The sequence below is a fragment of the Myodes glareolus genome, chromosome 9 (genome assembly GCF_982192425.1).
Source record: "Myodes glareolus chromosome 9, mMyoGla1.1, whole genome shotgun sequence".
NCBI classification, from domain to species: Eukaryota; Metazoa; Chordata; class Mammalia; order Rodentia; family Cricetidae; genus Myodes; species Myodes glareolus.
The window spans coordinates 20,435,284-20,460,434 of NC_142034.1; the positions used below are offsets into that span (position 1 = coordinate 20,435,284).

At 44.2% G+C, this 25,151-nt stretch overlaps 1 protein-coding gene across 1 annotated transcript; it reads left to right on the forward strand.

Annotated features, from left to right (window-relative positions):
* Window positions 1-218: 218 nt before the first annotated feature.
* Lsm12 (LSM12 homolog) lies at window positions 219-21,657 on the forward strand. Its single transcript, XM_048445653.3, has 5 exons — window positions 219-404; window positions 2,113-2,246; window positions 16,624-16,733; window positions 18,181-18,307; window positions 19,286-21,657. The coding sequence occupies exons 1-5, from the start codon at window positions 281-283 to the stop codon at window positions 19,376-19,378; spliced, it is 588 nt and encodes a 195-aa protein (XP_048301610.2). The 5' UTR covers window positions 219-280; the 3' UTR covers window positions 19,379-21,657.
* The last annotated feature ends 3,494 nt before the right edge of the window (window positions 21,658-25,151 follow it).

Here is a 25,151-nt window from a genome sequence, read left to right on the forward strand (position 1 = left end):
TTATTTATCCTTTACGTCTATTTATTTTCTTAACTTTCAAAAGAACCCTGCAAGCACGTAACCAAGCACACGGGCGGCCACAAAACCATTTTCACGGGGCTTACATTCTCCTTTATTTCCTGTTCCCTCTTCCACCTAGGCTCCCACCCCACCCAGCACCAGACCACGCCCCGGCGCATGACGTCAGCACGCCCCGTGCGTCGCGGCGCGGCGCTTGCTGGGGGCCCGGCTTTCGCCCGCTGCTGCCGCCGCCGCCGCGGGCCGCGGCTGCTCTCCCAAGATGGCGGCTCCTCCGGGCGAGTATTTCAGCGTTGGGAGCCAGGTGTCGTGCCGGACGTGCCAGGAGCAGCGGCTGCAGGGCGAGGTGGTAGCCTTCGACTACCAGTCCAAAATGCTGGCTCTAAGTATCCTTCTCTGCGTGGACCCCAAGGCTGGGTCAGCGTGTAGGTGCGGTGGTGGGGGGCGGGGGACGGCGGCGGCAGCTAGGGCCCTCTCCCGGCCTAGGGGCGACCGGCTACCGCGTCGCCCTGGGCGCATGCGCACGGCCCTGAGTTCCCCTCCCCCTCCCGCGGGCCTTTCGGTCCACTTGGGGGACCCTTGTCTCCCACCCCTTGCGAGAGCCGGGCCCCAGCCGAGGGTTGGTGGGTGGAGCGGGGCTTGACACGCGGGTGGCTTTTCGGGAGGGAACAGTGTGTTAAGGGGACTCCGTGAATAAGGGATGGGTACGGGTGGGTAGGGGGCTGGGGATTGAAGCCCGGATGGAGTTGGGGAGTGGTAAAATGCTTTGGGGAGGGGTGTCTAGGGTCAGGAACTGTTAGTGGGGCAAGGGTATGGACTTCAGGAGTGGGCTGATGAGATTGGGTTCAAGAAAGGGCGGTGGGATGGTGACCAAATGGGGATAGGAAGTGCAGGATAGATTTTGTATTCGAATTGGTGGTTAATTTTGCTAGAGTCGTATATGCTTGGTATCCTTGTGTGTGGGGTGTGTGTGTGTGCTGATTTTGAGGTTCTCAGTCGTTTGAAAATTGCTGTTCAGGGGGTGTTGGAACTGGAAGCCTGGTCCAGAAAGGACTTGCCACGTTTTTCAGGGGTTTATGCATGACAGTGTGGGCTTCTGTTCAGTTCAATTCATGGAAGTCCTCAGTTTTCCACAGTAGCGTCCTTCTTTCTTAAAGTACCGGTGTTAAACTAATGGAAGAGGTGGCTTTGCTCGCTTGTGGTGGAAATGATTTCTGAGTTACTCCAGCAAACTCACTGTTGGAAAACAGAACATTTTCTGGTTGGAATAAATGTACCACTACTTCCCCCTTTATTTGAGCTACAGGTGGGCTTACCTGCGTTATTATTTATTTATTTTTAGGGGAAGGTAGCCTCTGTCTTTAAAAAGAAGTTTCTTACAGAGTCTGCTGCTTTTAATTTAATCCTGAGTTGCCGATTTCTAGCTCAGAAAGATTTCTCATTATAACAAACTAATTACAAGAACAGCCCCTTTATCTTGTGTTATTTTAAAAAACAAGAGATCATCCTTGGCCTAAACCGTCTTTCTTTGGTGGCTTAGTTGGGAGGGTCTTAGAAGGAAGATGTTGCCTGGCACACAGAAGGATCTCAGTAAATGGTGGGAAAATGAATGAATGGATGAATGAACTAGGTGTCATTTGGGGTAGTTTCCTTCCCAGCGGTGTAGCTCTTACCTCCGACAAGTGGGAAATTACAAGTGGGGAGAAAAGACTGGGAAAAGAAAGAACGTGGATCTAAGAGAGTGTGCAGCACTCTGTAGCCTGGGGGACGTCTGAGCATTGACCCCACCTGAAAGCACTGACTCCTGTGCTGCTCCTGAGTTCAAGGCAAACAGCGCCTGTGGCGTTAAAACTACATTTCTCTCCGTAAAAGAGAAAGTGGCAGAAATCCTTTTGAGGCTTTCAGTTTCTCGCTTAGATGACTTTGAAAAGCTTTAGATCTTTTGGTTAGGCATTTGGGCAAAAGAAAGGTAATGTGGGATTTATTTTTAACTTCTGTGGGGCTTGCTTGTTTTTCTCTAAGCCTGTATTTTTTTCTGTACTTCTTGTGTGATGTACCTTTGTCCTATTTCCCTTAACTTTATTTTCTCACCAGAATGTCCCTCTTCCAGTGGAAAGCCCAACCATGCAGACATCTTGCTTATAAACTTACAGTATGTTTCAGAAGTGGAAATAATTAATGATCGAACAGAAACCCCTCCTCCCCTAGCTTCGCTCAATGTTAGTAAGGTAAGGATTCAAGAGTAGTTCTAGCTGTCTAAACTGTTTGGAAAGGGTTGCATCGATTTCTCATGATATATGTTGCTTATTCTGTTTTTTCTTTGGGTGGGGCAGGGACTGCTTTTTTTTCCCCCTTTTGAGACAGGTTCTCATGCATCCTTGAACTTAATATGTAGCTGAGGATGACTTTGAACTTCAGATTTTCCTGACACTGCCTCCTAGATGTTGGGATTATAGGCATGCGTTACCACAAATATTGTTTCTGTGATGATAGGGATCTAACACAGGTCCTCCTGCTGCTAGGCAAGCACTCCACAAGCTGAGCTTCTTTTCCCTCCTTTCTTTGTTTTTTTGTTTTTGGTTTTTTTGTTGTTGTTGTTGTTTGTTTTTTGAGACAGGATTTCTCTCAGTAGTTATGGAACCAGTCCTAGAACTCACTCTTGTAGACCAGACTGGCCTCGAATTTGCTTCTGCCTCCCGAGTGCTGGGATTAAAGAAGTGCACCACCACCTGCCCGGCCTTTCTTTGGTTTATAAGAGACAGGGTCTCATGTAGCCTGACCTTGAACTTATCCTGTAAACTTTGTAATAATGACTTTGAATTCAGATCTTTTTTACTACACATCTTTTTGTTTTTGTTTTTCAAGACAGGGTTTCTCTGTGTAACAATCCTGGCTGTCCTGGAACTTGCTCTGTAGACTAGGCTGGCCTTGAACTCACTGAGATCCATCCATCTGCCTCTGCCTCTGCCTCCGCCTCCCAAGTGCTGGGATTAAAGGTGTGTGCCACCACCACCCAGCTTGACTACACCTTTTAAGTGCTAAAATTATGAGTGAACACCACTAAACCTGGCTTGATATCGTTTCTAAAGTATATTTATGTAATTTGCTCTCATTATTTTCGAATATCTTTGTTGCACCTTAAGAAATATCTTTGGAAGTGCATGTCTGCAATCTCAGCACTTGGGAGGTAGACAGAGGAGGTTCAGAAGTTGAAGGTCATCCTCAGCTACTGAATGAGTTTGTGGCCAGCCTGGAATACAACATGAGATCTTGTCACAAAGGGGAAAAATACTTATATAGATTTGGGCATGTAGTCCTTGTATGCAGGATGCAGAAGCAAGAGGATTGTTGCAAATTTAGGGCCAGTCTGCTTTACATAGCAAATTCTAAATTGGAACCATATACAAGTAATAATAGTACATACAAATAATAATAATTCATTTATTGATTTGTTTGTTCATTATTTTGGGACAGGGTCTCATATATCACTGGTTGGCTTGGAGCTTGCTAATATAGACCAGGTTGGCGCTGCACCCATGGAGATCCACTTGCCTCTGCCTCTCAAGTGTTTGTGGTAAAGATGTGCGCCATCTTGCCCAGTCTATCCTGTGTATGTGTGTGCTGTATGTGTTCAAGTGCCTGAGGAGGCCAGAAGAGGGCGTCGGATCCCCTTGAGCTAGTGACAGGCAGCTGTGAGCCATCTGATAGGGTGCTCAGGTCCTCTGGAAGAGCATCAAATGCTCTTAACCACTAAAGCATCTCTCCAGAATTGAGAGCTTGTGTTTACCCTTTATAAAGAGGACTTGTGTGAATAGAGGTTGACGTGGGATTTCTTTCTCTTTCACTTCTTTTTGTTTTTCGAGACAAGGTCTAATTGAACCTGATTCAGCCAAATCTGGCTGGCCAAAGAACTCCAGAGTTCTGTTTGTCTCTCTTCAGAGCAGAGAGTCTAAAGCTACCACAGCCAGCCTTTTATTTGGGTCCTAGGAATTGAAATCATGTCATGGCCTCCTGTTTGTGTGTTTGTGTGGCAAGCACTTTAACTGACCCATCTCCCAGCCCTCTTCCCTTCTCACCCCCTACCCTTCCTTTTGGATGACAGGGTTTCTCCATAGACTAGGCTGGCCTTTGAACTCAGAGATTCACCTGTCTCTGCCTCCTAAGTACTGGAATTTAAAGTGTGTACTGCTACCACCCAGCTCTTCACCCCTTTTGTAAATCTAGAGTCTGTGTTAATTTTTGGTGGTTGTGGAGTTCATAAGGGGTGGCGCCCATTGACCTGGAGTTACGTAGTGTGGATATTGTACATAATGGGTGAAGAGTTAGGAGTGTTTCATACTTCTAAGAGATACATGACTTATAAATTTGAAAACCATAACCCAGATGTGATGGTGCACATCTTTCATTCCACCACTTGGGAGACAGAGGCAAGTGAATCTCTGAGTTTGAGGTCAGCCTGGTCTACAGAATGAGTTCCAGGATACCCATGGCTATACAGAGAAACCGTGTCTTGAAAAACTAAAAACCAAAAACCTACCACCAACAAAAAACTTTGAAAAATAGTGATTGCATTGATCTTTTTTTTTTTTGTCTTCATATTTAATTTTGAGGTCTGACACCTCAGTTGTTTAGGATGTTTTAATCTTGCTTGTCCATGTTGATTTATGGCAACCTCAATCACATATTTCGACTCTTCAGTTAGTCAAACAACGTGTTGATCAATAATGGTCAACTGATCAACCACCCACCCTGCCTGCCTTGCCAAAGCTTCCCTGTCCCATCTCCTTTACATGGAATGCTCTTTCAGAATAGCTGGAGACTTAGCTATCAGGACTAAATAAAACAGCACCTCTCTCAAGAAGTCTGATCAATTGGCCTAAAGTAATCTGTCTCCACTATTTTTTTGGGAATAGCTTCCCACCCAATAGCTTTTAGCATAACTCAGGCATTTTTTTGAGAGTAAAAGGGGTGCTTTTGTTTTACAGTTGGATAACAGGTACAAAGTGATGTGTCCTGGGTAAACTGTGCCCCAAAGTTGCCTTATGTATAGCCTTTTTGTAACTATAGTTATACATTACGTCTTTACTTGTCATACCTGGTAGGTGGGTTCACTTTAGTGAATTTTTTTCCCTTTTTTTTTTTTTTTTGGTACTGGGCCTTTGTGTCTGTCAGGCAAACACTCTGCCGTTGAGCTGCACCCTTAGGTTCATCAGTGAACCATTGAGTGTATTGCACAAAGTAGGTGCTTCATGAACAATTTGTCAGCTGTGAGTTAGGACTTCGCTGTAGCGGCTGTATGGGATTTGCTTGATGTGGAAGTTTTTCCCTGTAGAGGAGTCTTGTAATAATGTATATTCTCCTGCCTCTCTGGGGAATGGGGTGTTTGCTACAGTTCAGCAAAGCAAGGAAACACAGACAGCTGCACAGTAGAGGGCAGTGAGTGTAGTTACATGAGATTCGGAGCTCCCTTGTCAGACTCCAGGGAAATGCCACTTTTTTTTTCTTTTCTTTCTTTCTTTTTTTTTTTTTTTCTTTTTTCTTTTAAAACTCTTGGCTAAGGACAGGTTGGAAGGGTCTTAGGTTTCATCTTGAGGGTAGTTACATTCTGGCTGTCTCAGTTTTTAAAGCTTGTAGATGTTTAAAGCCCTGGCTTAGTCAGATACCTCCTACTAGAATATTGGAGCTCTTTGGGTGGCCTTCTGTTACAGCTCATGAAATTTTAAAAGATTTGAATGAAGTGATTTATTCCCAGGGTGTTAGAACTGCAGCTGTTACCTTCTGTATTTATGAAAAATCTCTCCCCTGACCCTTAGGGAATAGTAATGATTATCGGAAAGAGGACACTAAAGAATAAAAAGATAAAAGATCCCTGTCCTTGTGACCTAGTACTGCCAGTTAGAGGGGTGGGATGTGTTTGGTACCATTATTACCATTGTGTGGAAACTCCTGAGAAGTCTTTGAGCACATACGCACACATGCACCAACCATTACACAGTAGAAATCCTTTGGTGTTTAACCTCATATCACAACTCTTGTTTAGGTTAGTTTGTGGATTAGCTTTGCTCTTAGTGTTTGGATTTCTGCTATTCAGTGTTGGTGACTTTTTACTTTTTAATTTATTTTGATCTTTTGAGATGAGATTTCATGAATCCCAGAATGTCCTCAAATTCACTCTAGCTCAGAATGACCTTGAACTTCTGAGCCCCCACCTCCTAAGTGCTGAGATTGTAGGCCTGAGCTACCACTAGACTTTGCTGGTTAATCTTATTTACCAACATTGTTATAAACTGGTTGTTTACCCCCACTTTTATTTAAAAAAAAGCAGCAAGAAGTACTAGCTTGGGGAACACCAGAACTCTGTTTTCTTAGACCTGTACAGCTCACTTGCCTAGTTTCGAAAAGATTTGCTGGGAGGAGAAGCCAAGAACTGAAATGAGGTTGAGGGGTTTAGTTATCTCTGGACTCATTTCATTCTTCATTTGCAGAGTTGTTCATGAATAAACAGTCTGCTTTCCTTTTGAACTGACCTAGCAGGATGCCTTACCATTCCTCCTTGGAGACTGACTCCTATAGACAGACTGCCTGCTGGACTGTACTGAAAACCATCTGAGTGGCTGATACATGTTGCTTCAGTGACATGGACATGAAAATTTCTTGGTCTGAGCATGTAACTTAGTGGTATAATGCTTGCCTAGCTTGCACAAGGCACTGCTGTTTTTTGTTTATTTTTTGAGTAAATTCCTGGGTAGTTGATGGCTCTGACCTATTATGAACCTAGCCCATTAGCAATTCCCTTTATTATATCCTTTTTATTAGTTTATTTTTATTTCATGTGCATAGGTATTTTGCCTGCATGTGTGTCTATATGAGGGTGTCAGAAGCCCTGGAACTGGAGATACAGACAGGAGTGAGCTGCCGTGTGGTTGCTGGGAATTGATTGAACCTTGGTCCTTTGGAAGAGCAGCCAGTGCTCTTAATTGAACCATCTTTCCAGTCCCTGCCCCTTTACTATATCTTGACACTAATATGTTAAGTTATGGTTTTAATACCAAGTAGAGTCAGAAGTATCCCTGGTCACTGTCTGTTTAGTTATGAGGTTTTTTTGTTTTGTTCTTTTAATTCCAGTGTTTGGGATCATATCCATGGGCCTTATACATACCATGCAAGCAAACACACACACACACACACACACACACTTTTAGTTTGTGTATTTGGTACATGTGGAAAGTATTAGTTAAGGTTGCAGTCCTAGTTGTGAGTCTAGCAATAGGATGTGTGCCTGGTTCTGGGCAGACACTCTTTGTCGTGGATATGGTCTTGAGATGCAGTTGGGGAAGTGGAGAGGAGTTCTGTGATGCTGAATGGCAAGGGGCATGTTAAGTGTTAAACAGGTACTGATCGTCTGCCATTTAAGAACCACTGGTTTAGCTGGGCCGTGGTGGCATGTTGGGATTAAAGCAGGCGATTTCTGTGAGTTTGAGGCCAGCCTGGTCAACAGAGTGAGTTCCAGGACAGCCAGGGCAATTATACAGAGAAACCTTATCTTGAAAAACAAAGAACCCCTGATTTTTTGAAGGTCAGTTTCATGTCATTCACACTTTAGGATCAGTCTGATCCTTTTTAAAAAAAAAAAGGTAGAGGAGCCATTGCTCCAGACTAGAGCTTGTGACTCAGCTTGGCCCACAGTGCTTGTCAGCCAGCTAACTCCATGGCCCTCCTTAGGCCATTAATTACCAAGGGGCCTTCTCAAGATCATAGGGTGTGATGAAGACACCTTTTCACAGGAAAGGACAGTTGTTTGCCACTGTTACGGACAGAGTTAGGTCATAAATATTGTTAAGAGTATGGATTTTGTTTTGTTTTTTTCTTTCGAGACAGTGTTTCTCTGTAGCTTTGGAGCCTGTCCTGGAACTAGCTCTTTGTAGACCAGGCTGGCCTTGAACTCACAGAGGTCTGCCTGCCTCTGCCTCCCAAGTGCTGGGATTAAAGGCGTGCGCCACCACCGCCTGGCTCAAGAGTATGGATTTTATGGTGGGTCCAATGGTGCTGTGCTCCCAGTGTTGAGGAGATATTCTAATTGGCTTAGTTTATGGCAAAGAACAAGTGATACAGTTCATTCTAGCACTGGAGTTTCTAGACTAGCTTAGGGAAATGCCAGAAATTGCCCTGGAGACGGAAGGTAAAAGGATCCACACTATACCAAAAGTATGGTGTGGTAGAATGTGGAGCACGTGAAGACCTGCTTTCCTCTTTTTAGGTTGGGGACATGAATCTTTTAGAGCTCCAGCTTCCTGTCCTGCTGCCTCAGCCTCCTGGGTGGATGGAACTAGATGTGTGTACCCTGCCCTGGAAGGACTTTTAAGGAGCTGAGTGATCATATACATCCTTTAACTGCTGGAACCTGTTAGCTTTTTTATTGGTTTTGTCCACCTTTCTCTTACTCTCCCTCCTTTCCAGATCCTGGGAAATGTCAGGATGATTAAGACCTTTCTCTTGCTCTGAGGAATCTCACATTTGTTGGGAGTATGGAGGGACAGCAGCATTTTCGAGAGGTATTCTGGAAATTGAATCCAGGTCTTTGTGCATGATAAGCATACTGTCCCTCTTAGGTATATTAACTTGGTGAGATCCTTGGTGAGATTCAGGGTAACAAGAATGAGCTTGAGAATAACAGCCTAAGAAGGGGCAACAATGGTTTTCCTATAAAGCGTCGGGCAGTCACTCTTCTAAGCTTTGTGGATCTTCCTGTATTAAACACTAGTCAGTGTTCCCTTTGTAGATTGTATATAGTCAGATGGTTCTGTTTGTACTCCTGTAGAACTTACCTCAAGTGGGTAGTTGGCTGGATTTGGCTCCTAGTTGTGGTTCATCGACCCTTGACATAGTGAGCTTCTTAGTGGAGGCTTCTCATACGTGACCTTAGCAAACAAATGACATTGCTCAGCTTACCTGTCTTTTCTGTCATTGAGCTAAACTAGAGGTATTAGAGAAGAGACTAAGCCAGTGTCTATTTTCTTTGGGAGCGAGCACAAACACTGGCTTGGAACTTGTAATTGTCCTACTTCAGCCGTCTAAAGGACAGGATCATAGCTGTGCACTGCCAAGTCTGTTCGGATATATGAACTCAGCCACTATAGTCATCCTTTACTATCTGTGTTTGTTTATAACATATTGTATACCTCAGTGTACAGTAAAATTTATAAGGGGGGAGAAGAGGCAGTGAGATTATCGGCTAAAGGAAAGATTGGATTTTATAGCTTTTTTGAAACAACCCACAAGCTGCCTTCTCTGTGTGTGCCTATGATGTTAAAATAATATCTACTATCTGTCTGGCGCTTTAGAGCTCACCTACTGCTCTGACTTCCTCACAGAATTTAATGTCCTCTTTGACAGATGGCTGTGTTTGAGCAGACGTTCTTGGAGGGATTGTTGAGGTCAGTTTCAGCTTATATTTCAGTTGGGTTTCTCTCTGACAGACATGGCAGGTTCTTGACAACAAACCATGGTTTCAGAATCTTAGGACTCTGACATTGTTGTCAGTGCTCAGGAGCTGCTGTGAACAGTATTTTATGATATGATTGCACATGATAAAAGTGGTTGGCTTTGCCAACATGGTGTTTTGTTTTAAGCTAGTTAAAGATAAGATTCTGCCTGTAATATGTATTGATTGACTGAAATCTGGTTATCTATACTGTGATTGCAGTCTGGATTTTACAGTATCCCAGCAACTTGGATTTGTAGTAATTTTCATTACAGTGGAACAGTTACTGTATCTTAGTGTTAAGTTCACAAGGTTTCCTTTGGACTTGCCTTGCTCTAGTCTTGGAGCTTCAAGAAATGGTGGTTCTGAGCAACATATCTTTTTTTCTCCTGAAACAGTGTTTCTCTGTGTCAACTAACTCTATGGACCAGACTGGTCTTGAACTCAGATTCGCCTGCCTCTGCTTCCTAAGTGCTGGGATTAAAGGCCTGCACCATCACCGCCCAGCAGATACACCTATTCTTATCAGCCAAAATAAATGGCTTTCTATCATAGAATCTGTATTCTTTGCATGTTGAAGGAAATCACATACATTTTGTTTTCTTAAAAGAAAGGTTATTGAGTACATTGTAGAGGGAACAGGTTGAACAGAGGCAAGAGTGTTGTCAGCAGCCTTACTCAGGGTTTTCAACAAGGTCTTGTTATGTTATGGTCTGGAAGTCATGGCAGTCCTCCTGGGCTGCAGAAAAGGGGTGTGGAGGCAACTAGATCTTACAAGAACACCTCCCCCTTTCATTCATTACCTTTTATAAGTGGATTGCTATGGTTACAGTTTATAGGGCTTTTTTTTTTTTTTTTTTGAGACAGGGTTTTGTTGTTTTAGAGCCTGTTCTGGAACTAGCTCTTGTAGACCAGGCTGGCCTCGAACTCACAGAGATCCGCCTGCCTCTGCCTCCCGAATGCTGGGATTAAATGCGTGCGCCACCACCACCCAGCTTTAGGGCTTTTCTTGACATCATCTTGGTCTCTATAAAATTCTTTGTTTTATTAATTTGTTCTTTGACATTTTCATTTATGTATACAATATTCTATTCTCGCCCCGATTAATCTTCTACCTTCTTGTTCTGTTATCAAAGCCCCCAGAACACACTCGTGAACGCACACATATAGGTGTGTTTCCTACAGTTGTGTGGTTTTGTGACCCTTTGATTTTAACCAAGACATGTGGCAGTCAAGGATTTGGTACTATTGATCGAGCCTGGTGAGTTTATCATTTGCTATAAAACTGACGGCAGTTTTACTGTCCCTCCTCAGAATCCATTAGTTGCCTGTAGTTCAGCTAAGAGGATTATAGACACATTTTTGTTGTTGTTGTTGTTGTTTGTTTGTCTTTTTGAGACAGGGTTTCTCTGTGTAATAGCCCTGATTGTCCTAGAACTCACTCTGTAGACCAGGCTGGCCTCAAACACAGAGATCTGCCTGCCTCTGCCTCCCAAGTGCTGGGATTAAAGGTGTGCGTCACCACTGCCTGGCTGGAATATTGTATTTTTATTAATGTGTACGTGATGTTTTGTGTATATGATTGTAGATGTAGAGATCAGAATACAACTTTGGGGTAGTTCCCTCCGTCTCAGATTCCAGGGGTCAAGCTCAGGTCACCAGGTTCTCACAGCAAGCACTCTTAACTCTCTTAGCATCCTGCTGGTACTTAGATATCTATGCATTCAAATTTATAACTATTTTCAACAGTAATTTAGACTTAACTTAAAACTTTGCATTTTAAGTATTTGTTTTCAGGGTTGTATGTGCACGTGTGGAGATGAAAGGAGTCAGTTTTCTGCTCCACCATATTGATCCTAGAGATTGCAACTCTGGCCAGCCTTGGGTTTCACTCTCTTTTGTTTGTTTTTTAGACAGGACCTTACTCTGTAGCCAAGCTGGCTTGGAATGCAGAACACTCCTGCTTTAGGTTCCTAAATGCTGGGATTGCAAGCATGGTTAGACAACAATTTTTTTTTCCTTTTTCTGTTTTAAAATTTAGTCTAGATTTCATATTTCCTTTTTAAAGTAGATTTGTGTCTGTTTGATTGTATGCGTGTGTTTGGAGCACTTCGATGGCACACAGTGCTTACGTGGAAGTCAGAGGACTACTTAAGGGAGTTGCTCTCTTCCACAGAGATCGTCCAGCATGGTGACAAGTGCTTGTACCCACTGAGCCCTCTGTCTCACCAGCCCTAGAGTTAACTCTTGCTGGTGACACCAGGAGCTAGAGTACAGTGGTCAAGAACACTTGCTCTGGGGCTGGGAGTTTGTCATTGGTAGAGCACTTTACCAGTATGTGTGAAGCCCCGAGTTCATTTCCAGCACTGGTGAAAATGGAATGTTCTGGAACCAGCTTGCCCAGGTTCAAATCTAGATCTTACCATTTAGGACTTGGTAATTTGGGGCAGTTTTCTTGTCACCTGTACCTTAGTTTCTTCATCTATCAAATAGAAGTAGTTTTAGTCCCTATTTCATAGGGTTATTTGAGTATTAAGTGTTTAATTTTGTCTTGGTCCATAGCCTGGCATAAATTTTCATTCAAAATTAGATCTTAGAATTTTAGTGTTCACTGCCAGGCATTTTTGGCTCTACCATTTCCGTTTGATTCAGCATTATGTATTCTAGGACACAACTTCACACTGGGGAACTGTATTTTTGTTTCCAGCTGTCCAGGGTTGAATGACGATGTTTTTCTTCTCTCCCTTCTTTCTTTATTCCCTCCCTCCCTCTTGATTGTTTGCACATGTTTTAAATAATTGCCACGTTGGCCAACCTGGCCTTGAACTCCTAGGCTCAAGGGATACCACTTCAGCCGTCCTACCGTGAAACTGGGGTTCCACAGGTATATACACCTGTGGAACTTTCAGCTAGGAAACAGATGTGGAAATATTGACATTTGGAAAGCATCTTTTTGAGAACTTGCTTGGTGCTAGAATTTTCCAGTGGGTTTAGTAGCACAAGTCTGTAATCCTATCACTCAGAATCAAAAAGGAGGCTTGCAAGTTCTCGGCCAGCCTGAGTTACCTGTACTGAAACCCTGCATCATAAGGGCTTCCAAGGGGCTGGAGAGATGACTCAGTGGTCAACACTAACTGCTCTTCTAGAGGACCTAGGTTCAATTCCCCGTACCTGTATGGCAGTTCACAGTTGTCTGTAACTCTAGTCTTGCGATCTGACACCCCTTTCTGATCCCTGAGCACTGGGCATGTTTCTTGTGTACAAACCTACATGCAGGCAAAACACCCATACACATAAAAATCAGTTAAATTTAGCCAGACAGTGGTGCATGCCTTTAATCCCAGCACTCAGGAGGCAGAAGCAGGCAGATTTCTGTGAGTTCAAGGCCAACCTGGTCTACAAGACAAGTTCCAGGATAGCCAAGGCTCTGTTACACAGAGAAACCCTGTCTTGAAAAACCAAAACAAATCCAGTTAAATTTAAAGGGGGAAGGGGTCCTAAGCATGCTTCAGATCTGAAAGAGCCAGGAGCAAGGTTTCTTAAGATGGTTGCTGTTTTTAGCTACTCTGGTCTGCACTTTGTCCCCACCAGGCTTGCAGGCAGCACCAGCCCTTTCAGACAACAGCTGCATTGCTTCCTAACCCCTCGGCAAGGGCAGCTGCAAATACAAACCCAAACACAGAGGGAAGGCAAGCTGAGAGTGGCTTGGTGAAGTCAGTAGGTCACACCGGCAGGTTTCTCCCTGGACTCTGCTTGTCCTATCAGCTGTTGCAGTCTGTTAAATGTTTGCAGTAGGAATCCCTCTGCAGTCCCCACAGCACCTGTGCTTTCTTGGGTGTATGGAAATAAGATGGCTCAGCTGGCAACAAAACCAAGTATATATTGCTTGGGTTTTCTTAGCGTCTTCCTTTCCCCCTACATATCACTGAGTACACAAGAGCTGTGTGTTCTTGTATTCATTAAATCACTTGGCTAGGAGATATTTAATATAAATATTTTAATTTTTACATGTTTTGTATGTATGTGGGTGCACATGTGCATGCAGGATAGTTTGCAGGAGCTGGTTCTCCTTCCACCTTGTGTGTTCTGGGGATTGAATTCAGGTCACTGAGGATGGCAGCAAGCACCCGCTGAACTATCTTGCCAGCTCAGAGCCACTTACTCTCGATGTGCTTTGTTTGGTATCACGTTCATATGGTTTTCTTTCTTTGCCCACATCTATATGGTATTTATAAAGTAGCCTCAGAAGGAAGCTTTGGTTTGTAGAAGTTACCTTGTTTTCAGTGGGAATAATACACAGTGGAAGGAGGACGAGCTGGTGCAGGTTGTCAGGTCCATCATTTCAGTTAAGCCTCCTTCTATTAGTGACGTGTATTTGCGGGTTTATGCTTTGGATTTGCCTGAATGTAGTGCGCTCTTATACTTGAGTGCTTATTTTTTGAGGTGCTGACTGGTTTAGTGCTTGTTTTGATCGGTAACAAAGCCAGCAGCTAGCATAGATAATAAGCTAGGGTAGGTAGGTGATGATAGTTAATGAAATTTTAAATGTACTAAAACCTTATCAAGCCCAAGAGAGGTACCTCGTGCCTTTACCACTGGGAATAACTCATTAGTTTTCTCTGGTCTTCAGTCAAGAACCTTTGATTTGGGGCTGGAGAAATGGTTCAGAGGTTGGGAGTATTGGCTTCCAGAGGTCCTGAGTTCAGTTCTCAGCAACCACATGGTGACTCACAACCATCTGTAATGAGACATGGAGCCCCCTTCTGGCACGCAGGCACACATGGAAGGAATGTTGTACATCTAATAAATAAATAAGTTAAAAAAATTTTTTAAAGGCCCTTCAGCTTGCTAATTTGGAATAACTGGAGCATATTGTTAGTTGAGATAGCATAGGCATATGCAGATTTGTTGTAAACAGTAAAAGTGAGAGAGTGATAGTCATTTGCTTTACAGAAGACTGGCCTGTGTTCTTTGTGAGTTTATTCCTGATAAAAAGCAAGATCAAGGCCTTTCCTTTTCCGACTCACAGTTTTGAGGCGAGGAGACACATGTTGATTGTTTTTGTGGGAACAGTCTCAAGCCCATCCCCCCCCCACACACACACACAGACAGGGTTTCTTTATGTAACTCTGGCTGTCCTGGAACTTTATTCTGTAGATGAGGCTGGTCTCGAACACACAGAGATCCGCTTGCTTCTACCTCCTGAGTGCTGGGATTAAAGGCATGCACCACCACTGCCCAGCAGGAACTAATTCTCTCCCTCTCTCTCTAAGATTTTATTTATTTTATGTGCATTGGTGTTTTGTCTGCATGTGTGTCAGTGTGAAGGTACTGGATTCTCTGGCACTCGAGTTACAGGCAGTTGTGAGCTGTCAGGTGTTTGCTGGGAATTGAACCGGAGTCCTCTGGAAGAGCAGCCAGTGCTCCCAACCTCTGAACCATCTCTCCAGCCCAGGAAACGGTCAATTTATTTATGCCTGACTGGTTTGGGTATTATTTTTTTTTTCTAGACAGGGTTTCTCTGTACAGCCCTGGTTGTCTTGGAACTTCTGTAGACCACGCTGGCCTCAAATTCACAGAGATCTGCCTGCCTCTGCCTCCTGAGTACTGGGACTAAAGGCGTGTACCACCATACTTAGGTTGGTTGGGTCTTTTAGAGAGAGGATCTCATATACATAGCCCAGGGTACCCTGGAACTTGCAATATGGCTGAGAATGATCTTTAGCTTCTGATTCTACTATCATTACAGGCCTTTGTCACCACTTCCTAGTGTCTGCAGTGCTGGGAACAAACCCACTGCTTCATATTTGCTTGGCAAGCACTGTACCAAGAAAGCTGCAGCTTCAGCCTTGTTTGGGACATCTGTGGGAAAAACTGAGTCCATTGTATCACTTTCTGGTGAAGGCAAATTCTCTTTCAGGTTGCCATGAAAATACAACATATAAACTGACGACTGGTACTATAGGTAGAGTAGTTGAGTCCATTGTCCTTCAGTGAAGGAGCTCTTGCCTGGCCACCAGCAACTCCCAGTGGTGCCCCTGCCCTCTGGTTTATCCTTTCCTTGGAGACTTCATTTTCTGAGACATTGTTTGGAAAACTAGACTCAAGGAAACCCCTCGTGGTTGATTACCAGGGTTTTCTTGGTTCCTGAAAAAGTGTTGCTGTTGCTTAAAATACACACCAGCCGTTCTCTTTCCATAGAAACTCAGTGTTTCCAAGTGCCGAGGCTTTCTCACTTCAAATGGGATTGCCTTGCTCAGTGCATTGATTCCTCTGTGATGGGGCCAGAATAGCAGCCAGGCCTGCAAGATTATTAATACAGTGTTAATATGCTTTGTATATGTCCATATCTGAAGACCAGGTGAGCTCTGGCTTCAGATCAGAGGACAAGTTTGTCTCTAACAAGCAATAGTGTAAGGTGGGACAAAGGCTGACAGAAGGATTCCTAACATTTTAATAGACCATCAGATTTTACCAGAATTTCCTTTGATCAATTTGTGATTGATCCACCAGGGAGCAGTGAAGGAGCAGGCATGAGGCAAAATTCAGACCACTCCTTTTTTCTGCGGCGTGAAGTGGGGCAGGGCTGTCTTCAGCTCAGATGATGATAGATTGTTTACTTAATCTTAGATGAACCTATGATGCTAGCCAAGAGCTGTGCCTCAACCTTGGTCTGTGAAAGTGCACGTTCGTCTCTACATCTGAGGCACAGCATTGGGTGAATGTATGTTTTATCTAAGTAGAAGTGTGTGCATTGGTTTATCTCCAAGCTTTTCCCACAGCCGTTTCCTACCCCTGAAATGCATGTCACCATTTCGCTGGACTTATCATCTTCTGTTTGCAAGTTTGTGATCTGTTTTCATGTTTCCTTCAGGCTGAATCTCTTGGGTAGCACGGTGCGTGTCTGACACATTGGAGGTCCTCAGGAAAAATAGAAAAGAGGGTGTTTGCCAGGAATTGCAAATAATAACTATTTAGATCCTATATTTGAGTTTTTTGTTTGTTTGTTTAATTGGATTCCTAATTGAACTGACTCCAGAGCAATCTTTTCTGACTTGCTTTCCCTGAATTGGAAAGAACGAAGGTGAATGCTTTCTGAGTTTTTTTCCTCTCCCTCACCCTAGCTTGCCAGCAAAGCACGGACGGAGAAGGAGGAGAAGCTGAGCCAGGCCTATGCAATCAGCGCTGGCGTCTCCCTGGAGGGCCAGCAGCTCTTCCAGACCATTCACAAGACGTGAGTTGTGGGAGCATAGGGATTCCTTTTCCTAGAGCTGATACTGGCTGTTTGATGAAAGGCTTCTGGGTGGTCATCTTCCTGAAAATGTACCAGGGATGCAGCACACTGGCATCTGGAGATGTGGCACTTGGAACTTAACTTTGCACGTTGGAATAGTGTGAACATAACTGAGTCACTTCAGTGTGTCTATAAAAGTTTGTTTGGGATTGGATTGTCTTGTAAGGGTCTCTAGTGATAGTAGCCCATAATTTAGAGCTCATGATTAGCTTATTGTTTGTTGTTGTTATTGCTGTCCCTTCCTCTAAAAGCTTGTGGTTTTATTAAGGGAAGAAGGGAAGTCTTATTACTTTGCCTAGTTGTGCCTTAGGACAAACACAGGGAGTTAGGAAGAACAGAAGGCCACCTCCTTACCTCCTCCTGAAACACATATTGTCACAGCAGAAGTCAGACTCTCTACTAGCTTCCCTAACTGCTGAAAACCTGGAACATTTGACACCCACCTCAACCCCCCTGCTGCCTTCTGTTACCCTGTTTAGCCACCCAGGGTCTGGTGCACAGATGGCAGCTGGCAGCAGAGCTGTCTGGGGCCGGGTGTCTGCGCATTTCCAGGTATGAGAAGGAACTCTTAGATCAGCTGCCCTGGGATTCCCCATGCGGGAACTCAGATGGAGTTTCCTGGTCTGACAGGTGTCTGGCTGTCTGATAATTGAGTGGGGCCAGTTGGAACACAGTTTGCTTGGTTGAGGGCAGGGGCTGGGTGGAGGCAAAGTACAGATCACTGTATTTCTAGAAATAGTATTTCTCCCTAGGCCAAGAGTGGGTAGGTCTGCCCCTTGTATATGTGTCATGTGTTGGCAGAGTTCCATAGCTGTTCATGATCTGACCCTGGATAGAAAGCAGTTGCTAAGCCTCTGTTCTAGGCCACTAAGTCAGGTCTAGAGGCCTCGGTCTGCTTTTTCTTTTGTAATTTGGCTTGAATTTCTGAGGCTGCCACCAAATGTTTTATGGTTCTCCAGGCCCCTGAGGGTTCAGACTAACAGCTCTTGTCTCTCCCTACAAAATAGAAATAGTGCATTAGTGTCATTGCTTTCCTGTCCAGTGATGCCTGGAGGATGTTTGTTAGCTCCTCTTTCTGGCTGAGTAGTGAGCTGGGGACTTGGGGTCAGCCTACTGGAAGAAGGTTTTTTGTTTTGTTTTGTTTTTTAAACTTTTTTATTTATTTTTATTTTTAAGAAAGGGTTTCTCTGTGTAGTCCTGGCTGTCCTGGAACTTGTTCTGTAGACTGGGCTGACCTCGAACTCAGAGATCTGCCTGCCTCTACTTCCTGAGTGCTGGGATTAAAGGTGTGCACCACCATGCCTGGCTCTAAAGTTACTTCTTCACTAGATGGGAGGTATGGGATATCACCAGAATGTCACATTCACCTTTATTCTTCTCCTTCCAGCATTAAAGACTGTAAATGGCAAGAAAAAAACATCGTAGTCATGGAAGAAGTTGTTATTACACCCCCATATCAAGTGGAAAATTGTAAAGGCAAAGAGGGGAGTGCACTGAGCCATGTACGAAAAATAGTAAGTAAAGGAGCTGTGAAACTCTGGGAGAGGAGGCTTCCTTGGCCTTTGTCCTCCCTCATCAGAGCAGGGCATTTATGCTCCTGCAGTCGTGGTGTCTCCTAGTAGTCCTACCTGTGCCCCGTTCACCAGCCTCTGCTGCTGTGACGAGCAATGTGACGATAGGAATTGGTGTGGGGTAGAGTGAGCAGTCAGCCCTGTGTCTTTCACCACATGACTACGGAAGTAGACCGTTCAGTGGGATAGGCTCTGAGCTGTTCCTCTTAGCTCCAAGTGGATTTTGGTTTGGTTTGGTTTGGTTTTTTTTCTGTGCTTCCCTGACTGTCCTGGAGCTTACTCTGTAGACCATCTGGCCTAGAACTCACAGAGATCCTCCTGTCTCTGCCTCCCAAGTGCTGTGATTTAAAGCATGCATCACCATCGCCTGGCACTAGGCAAGTTCTTTACTGTAGGTTTGCTGGATAGTGGTGCTGCACACCTTTAATCTGAGCACTGGGAAGGCTGAAGCAGCAGATCTTAGTCTACAAGAGTGAGTTCCAGGACAGGCTCCAAAGCTACAGAGAAACCCTGTAACCAAAAATCCTGGAAGAAAGAAAGAAAGAGAGAGAGAGAGAGAGAGAGAGAGAGAGAGAGAGAGAGAGAGAGAGAGAGAGAGAGAGAAAGGAAGGAAGGAGAAAAAATAATACATTGTTAGAAAGAAAAGAGGGATTTTGGTGGTAATGATAACCCCTTATGTGTTAGTTTATAGCTACAATCTTAAGCCAGGTTTAGCTCAGCTGCCACAATGTGGCGAAATTAGAGGCTCCTGCCAGCCTACCTTGCAGGTGAGGAGACTGGTAGATAGCAGCAAGGCCAAAGCTGACTGCATGGTCCATGGAGCAGATAGCCAGGCCTGGGCATATTAAGCTGGCTTAGATTGTATAAAGAGGAGATCTTGCCCTGTCTCCATTTCTGACTTGGGTGCTCGATCTTTTGCAGGTTGAAAAACATTTTAGAGATGTGGAAAGCCAAAAGATACTGCAGCGTTCACAAGCCCAACAACCACAGAAGGAGGCTGCCCTGTCATCCTGAGTCCACAGATATGGAGGACTCTTCCAGCATCCAGCCACAGAGATGGTGGTGGTGGCTTCAGCGGAGGCAGGCCGGGGGAGGGAAGGGATCCTATATTTCCTGCTGACTCTTACTAAAGAGTCAGTGTTTCAGAAAACCTAGACTTGAACAAACACCCAACAAAAAAAGAACAAGAGAATAATTTAAAAGTTGAATCATTACTTGACTAACAGACTTCGGCCCACCATGTCCTTTTCACAGCCCCTTCTGGAACAGTCATCTTGTTAGTTTTATTTTTGTAAATTCCTTTCCACTCTGTCCTTCACCTGTGACTTTCCTTTCCTAGTCTGTTTCTGCCATTCTGTTTTTATAAGTGGATATACTTGCCTTCTGAATGATTGAAAGAAACTTTTACATCTTTTCTTCCAAAATAAAAGTAACAAGCTGACTGTGATTCTGAAGTTGAGACCGGAGCAGAAGACAGAGGTCTCACTTGAAATTTTTCATTTTTTTTTCTTTTTTTTTCTTTTTCTTTTTTTTTTTTTTTTTGCACAGGGCATGGCTTGAATTAGTTTTATTTTTCTTAACTTTAAATATATATATGGAAATATATATTAAAATGTTCTCTAAGTATTTTCTGCTTCTTGCAGGTCTCTTTTTACTAGATCATGGCCACTCTTCCCACCTCATCCCTCTGAAAACAAAAATGTGTTGTCCTTTCTACCACTCAGAGCCCGCCGATTAACTTGACTTAGTTCACAGCGAGGACCTCCTGCAGCCCTGCAGAGCCAGTGTGCAGATGGGATTGGCCTTGAGGTCCTGATGGCTTTCTGGTCTTTAACTGTATGTACCTGTCTCACATTTGGTCCCAACCTCAGGACTCCCTCTGCCTTTGTCTTCATGGTACTAGACGAACTCTGACCAGTCTCCACTTGGGAGTTAGCCGCCCCTCCCCTGTGCCTCTGCAGGAAGAACTGGCTTGCATGGCACATCTCAGCTCTTCCTCCTCCGGGCTGGTTTTCTCTTCTATGAAACCTGGACTCGATCTACCCCAACCTTTCTTAAGTCTGTGTCCAGAGCCTCTAGCCCAGGAAAAGCTTGAATAATCTCTAGTTTCTCTTCTACCATCCTCCTGCTCTTCGGCCCCTCCTACCCCCTGAAATCTTACAAGCTAATGACAGTTTGTATGTGCTTAGCCAATGAGCAGAAAACCTTGAAAGAATTTCTGGACTTTAGCCCACCGGTTTGCCTGGTTTGACTAACTGCTGAGAGCCGGAACTGGTACTTGTTGCCCCTGCACCTCCAGAGTAGTCTCATGGGGCAGAGTGCTACCACCTGAATATCAGGCACTGAGTGGGACATGGGTGATGCTCATGTGACTGGCTAGAGCTTTGGGGGTAGGGTGGGGCTAATTTTTTTTGGCCATGATCTCTTTTCCCTTTTTTTTTTAATTAAATAAATGGATCAAAATTAAATAATTCAAGCCCTGCCTTCAAAATGGAAAAAAAAACCTTTTTTTTAGTATTGTTTAGCAAAAACAATAAAACCCAAATTTTTTTAACCATCACTCATGTTTGTGCGTACTTTAGTGCCCCAAATGAAGGGTGAAATGTAGAGGAGTGTGCCTGCTGAGTTCAGCCTCTCTTCAGATTGCCTGCTTTTCTCCTTACCCACTCTTACCACTGCGAACTCCTGCAGAAGGACAGTGCAGGTACAGTGTGCTATAGGAGGGGCCAGACTGGGGAGGTGGCTCAACAGGTAAGGGCACTTGGTGCACAAGCCTGGTGGGCCAGGTTGAATTCCTGGAACCCACAGAGAAAGGGAAGGAGACCGACTCCACAAAGTCATCTTCTGGCCTTCATATGCATCCTGTGGTGTGCACACCCATGAGCACACATCCATTTTAAAGGGGGAGGAACCCAGAGTTCGTGTGTGTGTGTGTGTGTGTGTGTGTGTGTGTGTGTGTGTGTAGTATTCATAGAGCAGTCATTCATTGTAAGTGGCTTGATAGAGCAGCTGAAAAGAGAATCCATTCATCACTTACTGATGACCAAACTCAAAGAACAACTTTTGATTTAATTCACACAGAATTGTAGACCTTAGAGAAGAGACCTTGTTGCAGCTGAGTTCAAGTCCTTACTCTTTTCTCTTTTGTTCTCTTTTTTAAAAACAAAACAAAACAGGGTTTCGCTCTTTAGTTCTGGCTGTCCTGGAACTCTGTAGATCAGACTGGCCTCAAACTCCCTGAGATCCGCCTGCCTCTGCCTCGAGTGTTGGGATTAAAGATGTATGCTACCACCGCCTAGCCTTTTGTTCCTTTTTGATTGGAGAGACCTATCATCTATTCGGAACTATTTCCCCAATTTTGAACATGGAAAATACCCATTTAGAATTGGAATAAAGAGTTAGTAGGGTATTTAAGTGTCATACGCATAGAAGATGTTCCTCATATAAGTAGTCCTGGAATGTTTAAATGACTTCCATTCAGAATCCAGTATGGTGATGTACCCCTAACCCAACACTTGACAGACTGAGACAAGATCTTGGGTTCAGGGCCAGCCTGGGATATATGGTGAGACCCTATTACAAAAGAATGGGAGGGCAGTGAAAAAGAAGAGTATACCTGTAAATGGAGACTGTACTTTCGTTTCCTGGCTGCTCAGACCCGAATAATCACAAAACCTGTATTGATTAAAACACTCTTTGGCTAATGGCTTATGTGTATTCCTAGCTAGCTCTTACATCTTAACCATTTCTTTTAATCTGTGTATCACCATAAAGCTGTGACTTACCAGTAAGTTTCTGGCATCTTTCTCCTTCGGTAGCTACATGGCCTCTGCCTGACTCCGCCTTTTTGAAGCAAGCTCTTGTAACTGGTAACTTGTCTCCTACTCTGTGAAGGGCATTTGAAGTAAGGCTACTAAGTGACGCATTGGCAGGCAATGCCTGCCCTCAGTCCCTCATGGAGTTCTTTATGAAGGCCGTGTGCAAAGAATTTGGTTATTAGCTGAGAAATACTTGTTTTTCGTCTAGGTCAGTGACTTGTGTACAATGCCCCTACTACCTGTGATGGCAGACCTGCAGCAGTCCCAAAACCTTGGTTAGGGTCATGGGCTGCTAATGGACTATGAAGCTCCAGACTGACATCCTTTGCACTGCTTATTTGCCAGGTTTGGGAAGGATTCCAGGGGAGATGGAAGAGTAGTTCCCTTGTAGGTTGAAAGATTCTGACCTATCCAAGAATGTGATGCAGAGGGCTATATCTTTGATGAAGTGTGTACAGGCAGCTTCATCATGTCTCCTTGGCCTTGGGACATTTCTTTCTTCCCCACATGGACCTTGACACCAGTATCTCATTGTCCCCCATTACACACATGTTGGTATCATTGCTATTTAGTGGCCAGTATGGGACAGCCATACTGTGGGGGTTGATACTAAATCTATGCTGTTTGAGTCCAGGCATCTGATTGGTTAATGTTTGGGAACTTGCTCCAACATTGACTATTAGTTCAGTGGTACCAGCCTTGGAACCAGTGATTGAGGACAAAGTCTCTTTGATGCATTAAATTTTAAGATTTTTGAGAGTGTGTGTGTTTCTGCCCAATGAGGCCTGAAGATGGTTGCAGATCCCCTGGAGCTGAAGGGGAATTACAAGTGTTGGTGAGCCACTCTGTGGGTGCTGAGAACCTTAGACCTTGAAAGAGAAGGGAGAAAGTGTCCTTAACCACCTAGCCATCTTGCCAGTCCCTCATTGACATTTAAAATTTTGTTTTCATTTTGTTTATGTGTGTGTGCGTGTGTGCTGCTGTACGCTGCTTGCTTCTGTGTGTGTGGTGGCAGATAGGGAGATTAGAGGACAGTTTGCAAGAATTGGTTCTCAGCCAGGTGGTTTTGGCATACATCTTTAACCTCAGTGCCTGGGAGTCAGAGGCAGGCAGATCTTTGCGAGTTCAAGGCCAGCCTGGTCTACAGAGCGAATGCCAGGACAGGCTCCAAAATTACACAGAGAAACCTTGTCTGGAAAAAACAAAAACTAACAACAAGAAAGAATTGATTGTCTTTCCATAATGTGGATCTTGGGACTAGAACTTAGGTCATCGGGCTATGTTCTGAGCCATATTGCTGACTGCTCCATAACATTTTAACCCATAACACTTTAAAATAAATAATCTGTTAAAATTTATGTTTGTGATTGTAGGTGTGAACCTGCCATTGTGCAAATGTGGAGGTTAGGGAAGAAGTATGTACCAAGGATCGAATTCGGGTTGTCAGGCTTGGTGGCAAGAGCCTTTACCTGCTTAGCCATCTGACCAGTCCTCTCCCTGATACTGTTGAAGCTAAGAGTGCATATTTCAAAATCTGTTCTTGGGGTTGGCAAAATGGTTCTGCAGATAAGGTGCTTGTTGCATGCAAATCTAACATCCCGAAGTTTGAGCCCTGGAACCCATACAAAGGTGGAAAGAGAAACAACTTCATTAAGCTGTCCTCTGACTCAGTGCTAGGCATGCATGTTCACGCACACAGCACTTTAAAAAAAAATGGTTTCCCTACCACATACTATCATTTCATTTGTACACAACTAGTCCATTGTTTTCCTTGGTAAGGAAGAAATGGCATTGAGGATACTATGGCCGTACACTATAATTCCAGCACTAGGGAGGTAGAGGCAGGAGGATATCTGAGGCCAGCCAGGGCTACATTGTGAGGTCTTGTTTTTAAAGAAAAAATATATAGGGATCACTCTCCATTTCATCTATGTACCGAGGATGGTAATGTGTAATACAGAAAGCTAGTTAGACGGAGTGAGGGCTAGGACAGAGGCAGGAGCAAGTGTAGGGATTGGTCACCTGAAGGGTGGTTTCATCCACATGATAGGTACACCTCAAATCTGCTCAAGGTCACTGGCGGCAGTGTGTCCCCGCCCCAAGGGAACTTGAAATCAGCCAAGTGGTAGAGGCACAACCTTTAATCCCACCATTAGAGGAGTGTGAGACTTGTCTGGTCTACAGAATGAGTTTCAGGACAGCCAGAACTACAAAGAACCAGAGAGAATATGAAAGTTGAAATCAAACCCCGAGTGCTGCCTGAACTTTGGGGATTTCATGTAATGATCAATAATAACATGAAGTGCCTTCCAGATGAAGGAATATGTAGGCTGCTGAGTGTGTTGTAAACTAAACTCTTAACGAAGCCTTACATAGTGGCTTATACAGCAACATTAAGAAGGAAAGGATTTTTTCACTTGTCGCCTCAAAATACTAAGACTTACTGTATCTTTTGCCATACAGATCCATTTTCTAGAGTCATTTCTGAGGATGCAGCCTACTTGATTGTTGAACTTACCAGTCGCTCTCCTTCCCTAGTCACAGAGCCCATTACTGAGTCAGTGGTGTGCTGCGCATTTGCTGGCACCTTACAGTCGACGTTTATGAGCAGTTTGGAGATTGTGTGTGTGTATAATCTCTTCATGTAGCCGTGGCTAGTCTCAGACTCACAGATGTCCTCCTGCCTCTGTCTCTGTCTCCCTAGTGCTGGGATTAGAAGAATGTGCCACCACATCCAGCCTTTGTTTTTTTTTTATTCTGCACCCAGTGTTCTGTGTGTATGCCTACACACCAGAAGAGAGCACCAGATCTCATTATAGGTAGCTGTGAGCCACCATGTGGTTGCTGGGACTTGAACTCAGTACCTCTGGAAGAGTAGCCAGTTGCTCCTAACCTCTGAGCCATCTCTCCAGCCTCTTGTTTTTGTTTTTTAAGATTGTCTCTTACGTTATAGCCTTGGCCAGCTGGAG

Bases quoted from the DNA above. Each gene is read 5' to 3' on its own strand.
- Lsm12 (XM_048445653.3), top strand. From the start codon at position 281: ATGGCGGCTCCTCCGGGCGAGTATTTCAGCGTTGGGAGCCAGGTGTCG. The intron at 2,247-16,623 runs GTAAGGATTCAA...CCCTCACCCTAG, and splicing joins CTTCGCTCAATGTTAGTAAG to CTTGCCAGCAAAGCACGGAC. The intron at 18,308-19,285 runs GTAAGTAAAGGA...GATCTTTTGCAG, and splicing joins TGAGCCATGTACGAAAAATA to GTTGAAAAACATTTTAGAGA.